Source organism: Scomber japonicus, chromosome 17 (genome assembly GCF_027409825.1).
Source record: "Scomber japonicus isolate fScoJap1 chromosome 17, fScoJap1.pri, whole genome shotgun sequence".
Taxonomy (NCBI): domain Eukaryota; kingdom Metazoa; phylum Chordata; class Actinopteri; order Scombriformes; family Scombridae; genus Scomber; species Scomber japonicus.
The window spans coordinates 9,485,065-9,492,759 of NC_070594.1; the positions used below are offsets into that span (position 1 = coordinate 9,485,065).

The 7,695-nt window shown below is 42.7% G+C and overlaps 2 protein-coding genes across 2 annotated transcripts; both read left to right on the plus strand.

Moving 5' to 3' along the window:
* Window positions 1–1,725: 1,725 nt before the first annotated feature.
* Window positions 1,726–4,893, plus strand: LOC128377532 (thrombomodulin-like). The gene has a single exon (XM_053337485.1). It carries the CDS (start codon window positions 1,840–1,842, stop codon window positions 3,436–3,438), a length of 1,599 nt encoding a protein of 532 aa, XP_053193460.1. The 5' UTR covers window positions 1,726–1,839; the 3' UTR covers window positions 3,439–4,893.
* A 599-nt stretch (window positions 4,894–5,492) lies between these two features.
* On the plus strand, window positions 5,493–7,695 carry LOC128377531 (thrombomodulin-like). The gene has a single exon (XM_053337484.1). It carries the CDS (start codon window positions 5,699–5,701, stop codon window positions 7,331–7,333), a length of 1,635 nt encoding a protein of 544 aa, XP_053193459.1. The 5' UTR covers window positions 5,493–5,698; the 3' UTR covers window positions 7,334–7,695.

A 7,695-nucleotide genomic window follows, 5' to 3' on the forward strand; every position in this document is an offset into this window, starting at 1 on the left:
ACATTGAAATATATGGTTGATATGACCATATATCCACTGACTCACTGTTTGTCATTGTGGGAGGGTATCAATCAGATGTGATCACATTCCTGCCTTTCCACTTCTGCCAAAACTACATGTAGACACATGGTGACTTGAGCGATAAAAGCGTACAGAAGAGGGTCTCGTCACGTTTTGTTTCTGCCTCATTTCTATGGGAGGTGTGTCCCATTTTTTCTTACTTCCTCTTCACAATTCTCGTCACTTTCTCCCCTGAGGAACTTGGAAGGCAGCTCTGTTCCTTCTCTGCCGGCCCCACCGAGGTGATTTAACTGTTTTACAATGATGATCGATTTATATTGACAGTAAATCCTACAATAGTGTCTACTTCCTTGGTTATTATTATACCTTGAGGAAGTTTGTCTACCTTCAAAACCATGACTCAATATCTATCCTGGAAGGAGCATTTCCTCCCAATAAAATGATACAATAGGTGGTGATATTAGATGTTAAAAATGAACTATATTTGAGTTACACAGTTAAGATGACAGATATATAAAGTGACAAATTGACGTTGTTTTTTAAATTTAACTACAATTGTTCATTGTTGACATGATGACAAATGTTGCCAAACTTTAAGGAAGTACTGACTTTCACCCCTACCACATTTCAAGTGATCATTTTAATCCAAACCATGATGTTTCCTGAACTAAGTGGTTTTTGTATCTGAATATAAGCAGACCTTAACCACAGCAAAACACACGCAATAAAGTGATGCAATGTTAATATAAAAGATAAATATTAGTGCAGCTTTAACTATTAGAGTGCAAGTAAGCAGTAAAGGATCCTCACGAAGAAAAAAAATAAATGCCCCCCCCACTGCCAAGGACTGCACTAAATTTTGTGGTACCAGTTACAATGACAATAAAGATATTCTATTCTATTGTGTTAAATTGTTCAGGTTTGATGTAAGCAGCATTTTCAGTCTGTATCTTGGTATACAGAGGTGGGGCAACATCTTTATTTCTTACTAGAGACTATGACGTAAGAAGAACATGTAAGAACATGCATTGAACCTGTTCTACTATGGAAATTTAGATTCAACAGGAAGTTGAGTAATAATAAAATTCAATAACTGACATAATATGACAACTTGAAAATACACTCATGCCCCCAATATACCGACTTATTTCAACTGGCTCTTTACTTTTCCTTCTTAACCTGCCAGGATGACTTAAGGACAATATTTTTAAAGTCAAATATGATATTAAGGTCAACATGTAAAGTTTTCTCTCTTGACTTTAAACTGTAGGTTCACCAAAGCAACTGAGAAAGCTATACACTTGAAAGCTCACATAAATATCTTGACGTATATATTTATACTGAAGCATATTCCTCAAATTATGACAATAAATAACAGTAAAGATTTACCTATAGTCCACATGCCAGTCCATTATATAAAAGTTAGGATTGTCCTTTGTGGCAAATCTCTCATCCGATGAGATTTCAATCCAATTATCATAGCTGTCACCCATGGGAAATGGTTAAAGTGGGTGGATTTTGTTCATCCCCCTCTTATTAAAAGTTCATGTGCGCGGGCATGTGTGTGTGTGTGTGTATGTGTGTATGTGTGTGTGTGTGTTTTGATGGGCTCGTTGCTTTGAGATAAGGCTTTTGGACAGCGTGGGGGTTGAGTAAGCAGACTAGGACTGGACTTCCTTCCTCATACGTCGGCAACAAATACAGTTGAAGGTCTACAGTATAAATGGGGACCTTGTGGAGCTTACAGTTACTATATGAGCTTCGGATCGTCGAACACATAAGTTTAACACTATCGGCAGCTTTTCAAACATCGACATCATGACTCCGAGAACACACGCTCTGCTTGTTTGCGTGATTTTCCTCTGCGGGATGGAGGAAACAGTCCTCTCCCAGCACGGACTTTGCGCCGGGAATCAGTGTGTTGCAATTTTCCAGGAGTTTAAACACTTTTCTGAGGCGCAGACAAGTTGCAAAAGCATGGGCGGACAGTTGTTCGAGACAAACTCAGACTCGCAAGTACCGGAGAGGTTATTCAGCGGGATCAATGGTACTTTCTGGCTGGGGACTGCTAAGAAATCGGCAGGTCCCCAAAGCTGCTTTACTGTCTATGCGCTCGTGGGACATAACCTCACACATCAACAGGAGCCGTGTGAAAAGAAACTGGATGGATTTGTGTGCCAATATGAAATAGAAGAGCCTTGCAGGAGTTTAGAGGCAGAAGCGGGCGCACTGTTGAGGTACACCTCTCATCTGGGCTTCGAGGTGAAGGATTCAGCGACGTTTCCACTAGGAACCATGGCTGTAGCGGAAAAGGCTGGCGTCAAATATCCGGACACGAAGCATTTATGTTTCTCGAAGACATGGTTGCGGGCTCCCTGGAATTGCGAGGTGTTGCAGGGCGGCTGTGAGCACGGCTGCAATTCTACAACAGGCTCTTGCAACTGTCCCACAGGGGAAACTCTCCATCCCAACAACATCACCTGCACCAAAGAAGCAAAAGATCCGTGCAAAGAGTGTCAACACACGTGCCAAAGGGGGGCCGACACACACGTGTGCAAGTGCAACACAGGTTACAGGCTGGCGAAAGATGGGAAGACGTGTGCGGACATCAATGAGTGCAAGGAGAAGAGCCCCTGCACAGGTGAAGGTGAGGAGTGTGAGAACACCGAGGGAGGGTATCAGTGCGTTTGCAAATATGAATACGTGAAGGAGGATGGAGTGTGTGTGAATGTTAGTATCTGTTCTAAATGTGAGCACATGGACTGTCAGAAATTAAATGGGATTTATCAGTGTGTGTGTCGAGAGGGGTTCAGAGTGGCACCGTGGGACCCCACCAGGTGTGAGATGATCTGCACCAAGCAAGACTGTCCAGCCAAGTGCAACCACGACGCCGATAAGGAGCCTATGGACCAGGATTGCTACTGTCCTGAAGGCTACGTTAAAGATGTTCAAAACATCACTGTCTATTGCACAGACATCGATGAATGTGACAATAACCCGTGTGATCACACCTGTGAAAATGTGTTTGGTAGTTACAGCTGTACGTGCAATGAAAATTTCGAGCTGCAAGGTGAACATACGTGTGTCCGTGTAGCCATGGACGACTACGATGATGGCTCAGGCTCATATCCAACACTCCCATCAAAACAACCACCGCCCCCGGACAGTCCGCAACCAGCCATACTACCGCCTTACGTCAAGACAGGTAGCATCCTGGGTATAACCTTGTTCATGAGTCTGTGCGCGGCCCTAATGTGTTTCGTGGTCCGAAACATGATGAAACGTTGCGGCAAACTTGAACTCCCCTCCTTAAAAGGAGCAGATATAGATATCTTCTATCTGCAACAGGTGACCACAGAGACGTATAAGAGATTATCCATTGACAAACAGTTCAAAAACGACTCACAAAGACTTTAACCACACCAATATATATATATGCTGCTTTTCGACCTTCTTCTCGTCATATTGCACTGTTTTCGTTCCTCAGAATTGATATACTGTATGGGAATTATCCACTGTTATTCATAGACAGTGGTCTAAAATTAAAATTAGGCACTGTATAAATCATAGCAGTGAATGCACATGAAGATATGGGGACTTTAACAGTTTATTTAATGATTTCTGAATGTTTTTATTTTAAAATTGGTGTTTATTTGATTCATGATCATCATCTACTTGAGCTCTTAGATGACTTTTTTGTTACCGAAATAGGAAAATTAGTGTTTTCTCTCATTTGGATCTATTGTTAATAGTAATATCTAACGAATAAGATGCTAATGTATAATAGCAATGGCACTGAAAACTTAATATGTACACTTTTTTCCGATGATGGTGTTTCTTGAAAGTGCCAGAAATTCACCAGTGTAAACCATGAATTTAAAGAGCACTGTAATCTCACAAAAATAATGCCTTCTGTTTCAGTCCTTTAATTTAAAAGAGTGCTTTGTACTTCGCTTGAGTACAAATAATCTCATGTAGCCTAAGTACAAGTATGCTACATTCCTCATATTGCTTGTTAATATATTTGTGAGCTATTCAGTAAGTTCTCTGTTTTTTTACTCTTTGATAAAATAACACTGTATGTTTTTAGAGCCTTTTTAAAGGTCAAATGTACATTATTAGTGTTTTAGTGTCTAACATGGACACAATGACTCACTGTGACTGATTTGCTTGTGACACATTCCTGTATTTCATGGGCTTGGATTTAGGACTTTAAGCCAAATATACGACAGACTATATACTTCTGAAACAGACACTGTCTATTTGTTTTCGAATATATTAGTTTCTATAGAAAATGTTACTTATGCACATCAAAGCAAATGTTACTGACCACAACCACACTCTTTCCTTCAAAATAACAAATGTCAACTGCAGTGGTTCCTTCAAAATCAGTCAGTATTTCTTATATGTCATCAACACTGACAGATGGAAGCTCCTTCATTTTTCTGAATGATAGTTTTGAAGTAAATCTCCAAATTCTGATATATTTGAACATCAATCCGTCACTCAGGGCTTGATTTTCTGGGGTAAAATGGAGCTGTAAGAAACGCAATGCTACCATATTCACTAATTATCCTGTGGTGATGGTGTAACTCGCTCCCACTGACATTTGCATGAGGTTGAAGGAGCTTAACTTTACTGTATAACACACTGGTCTTGGAGCGACAGATGCTGCACTTCAGACTTTAACAGATCAATTAAACATGAATGTAAAACTGTGCTGCTATGGTCTAATTTTATAATGGAGGCTTTTACTGTATGAAAACACAATTGTGTCTCACCCATTTGTTCCCAGCCACTATACTGTATGTCTGTATAACTTTTTGCCTTTTTGAGAATGAATGTATTGCTGTTGAAAGATAATTTAAAATAATAAACAGCAGAGCTTCATATTAACCCTTTTTTTGTTCTGTGTTTTTGCATTCATGCCTTGGAGTTATCATAGAACTATCAGAGACAGGCTACACTGAATAATGTGGATGTTTATATAGATAAATATGCATGAATTAGAGGTTGAAGCTGAATGCCTATGTTTTTCCCCCCTCCCCTCCCATTGTTGTCTATTCCCCCCTTTTCCATATATCACTTATATATACACTGTACATGGGTTGGCTGCAGCCCTTGTAACACACACACACACACACACACACACACACACACACACACACACACACACACACACACACACACACACACACACACACACACACACACACACACACTTCTTTATTATTCTGCTCGTTTTTAGATATGATGATGTTCATGCTTAGAAAATGCATAAGAATGAGCGTGATTTCTGAGCTGGACATTTTAACCTAAAGACCAAAGGACTAGTGGAGACTGACATTTTGTGAAGAGTGGAGCTGGTTGGCTGCACACAGAGGGAGGGGCTATTGCAACTAAGGGGCCCAGTACCCTCGGCTTTGTGTGTGCGTGAGTGCGTAAACGCCGTGCGTAATTTGGGGATGTGGTCTTCTTTGCAAGTTGTCTTATGGAGAGGAAGTTTGTTGCTAGACAGTGAGTGGCACGACTGGCCGAGAACGACTTCCTTCCTCCGCCGGGACACTAACATGGAGTTGGGGGCTTATAAATGCGAGCTAAACACTGTCTCATGCAAAGAATCGCATAGGCTGCTGGAACGTGCAAGACCTTAAACGGACGCAACCAAGGTTCAAATATGAAGGATGTTAGGGGACTGTTGGTCGTCGTGTTGACTACCCTGATGGGAAGAGTCGGCGGGATAGAGCCGAGTAACGGATACTGCATTGGGAACCAGTGCTTCATGGTGCTTCATGATTCCAGCGATTTTGCAACCGCTCAGAATCAATGCACAAAACAAAATAGCAACTTAATGACGGTGCGCTCGTCTGTATCCCATGATAGTCTTGTTATCTTGTTAGGGAACTCTACGGGGCGGTACTGGATCGGTTTGCATAGACCGACCGGTTGTCCCAGCAATGATGCTGCGCTGAGTGGCTATGAATGGGTGACTAAAGACACCGAAAGTGACTTCTACAACTGGGTGAATTTTAACAGCAGCTGCTCGTCTCCCCGCTGTGTCTCAGTCGCCCTTGGGGAGGATTTTAAATGGTTCCAGGATGCATGCGAGGGACAAGCTGCCGGGTTTCTCTGTGAGTACAGCTTCCAGGATCCGTGTAAAAACCTACAGGTTGCAGTGAACGAGACTGTGGTCTACAGTACCCCCATGGGGTTTGAGGGCGAGGATTTACTGTCTCTCCCCCCTGGAACCATCGCTACCAAGATGCCATCTGAGACCAAATACGTGTGCTTCATTCAACAGTGGCGACAGGCACCCTGGAGCTGCGAGATCCACGAAGGTGGTTGTGAATACAAATGCGCTGAGAACCCCAACAGTGTCCCCTCCTGCTACTGCCCGACGGGACAAATCGTCAACCCATCTAATAAAGTCACCTGCGAGATGGCCACAGAAGACCCGTGCCTGCACCTACGCTGCCAGTACGGATGCTTCAAAACCGGTGATTCTTACGTGTGTATATGTGACCATGGCTATAAACTGGCGCCGGACGGCAGGTCGTGCGTGGACTTCAATGATTGCAAGGACGAAAGGCAGTGTCCCGGTGAGAACTTCATGTGTGTCAACACTCCTGGCGGGTTTCAGTGCGTCTGCATGGGTGGATACAAGTTGATCAACGACCTGTGCGTCGACGTGGACGAGTGCGCATCTGCCCCATGCGAGCACCAATGCGACAACTCACCTGGTAGTTACAATTGCTCTTGTTATGATGGCTATAAAGAGGATCCAGATTCTCCTAATAAGTGCAAACTCCACTGTGGTTTAGAGGAATGCGACGCGGTATGCGACCCAAATAATGTGTTCGAATGCTACTGCCCTGAGGGCTACATAGCAGATGAAAGAGGGGACCGTACATTTTGCGTAGACATGGATGAATGCTCTTTCTATCATTGTGATCAAGGCTGTGAAAACACATTCGGCGGCTATGAGTGCTCTTGCCGTCGAGGATACACTCTAGTTGATCAGTTCAAGTGCGTAAAAAATGAGGATTGGGAAGATGAACACAGCTCCACAGCTCCAAACACCATCACACCAACACCATTTATGCCATATCCAGATCCAACATCGCAACCCTCAGGGGTAACAGTGGGGGTTCTGGTTGGGATAATAGTGTGCACTGTCTTTTTAATTGTGCTGGTGGTTTTTCTGGCTCATCACTTCCTCAGCGGTAGGGGAAAGATGGAGAGCGCCGCTGCGCTCAAGGCTTCGGAGGGTGAGGCTCACGGTTTACACCGGGTGACAGGTGACATGAGTTAAAAAGACGAGCCTCACAGAGACACTTAAAGCACGACATGTGAATGTACAGGTCAACCCTCGAAAACAGAACTTCAGTAACAGTTTTGTAAAGGTTTTGAAGGATACACATTTCACAACAAGGAGGAATTCGACGGGAATGTGGTGATGGCATATGAGATAAGGTCACTATAAACTCACATGACAACAAAAATAGTAGCTATAGCCTACACATAGTTCACTGCTTTGTAAATGAAGACCGGTTTTATCTGCCATTCAATTCACATACAACATATGCAATGTAATACAAAAAATGACAAAGAACTTTGTTTTCTTTAAACTTTGTGTTGTAAAGTAGTCTAATAAATTGTAAAAATAAAAAACAA

Coding starts and splice junctions, on each gene's coding strand:
- LOC128377532 (XM_053337485.1), top strand. CDS start 1,840: ATGACTCCGAGAACACACGCTCTGCTTGTTTGCGTGATTTTCCTCTGC.
- LOC128377531 (XM_053337484.1), top strand. CDS start 5,699: ATGAAGGATGTTAGGGGACTGTTGGTCGTCGTGTTGACTACCCTGATG.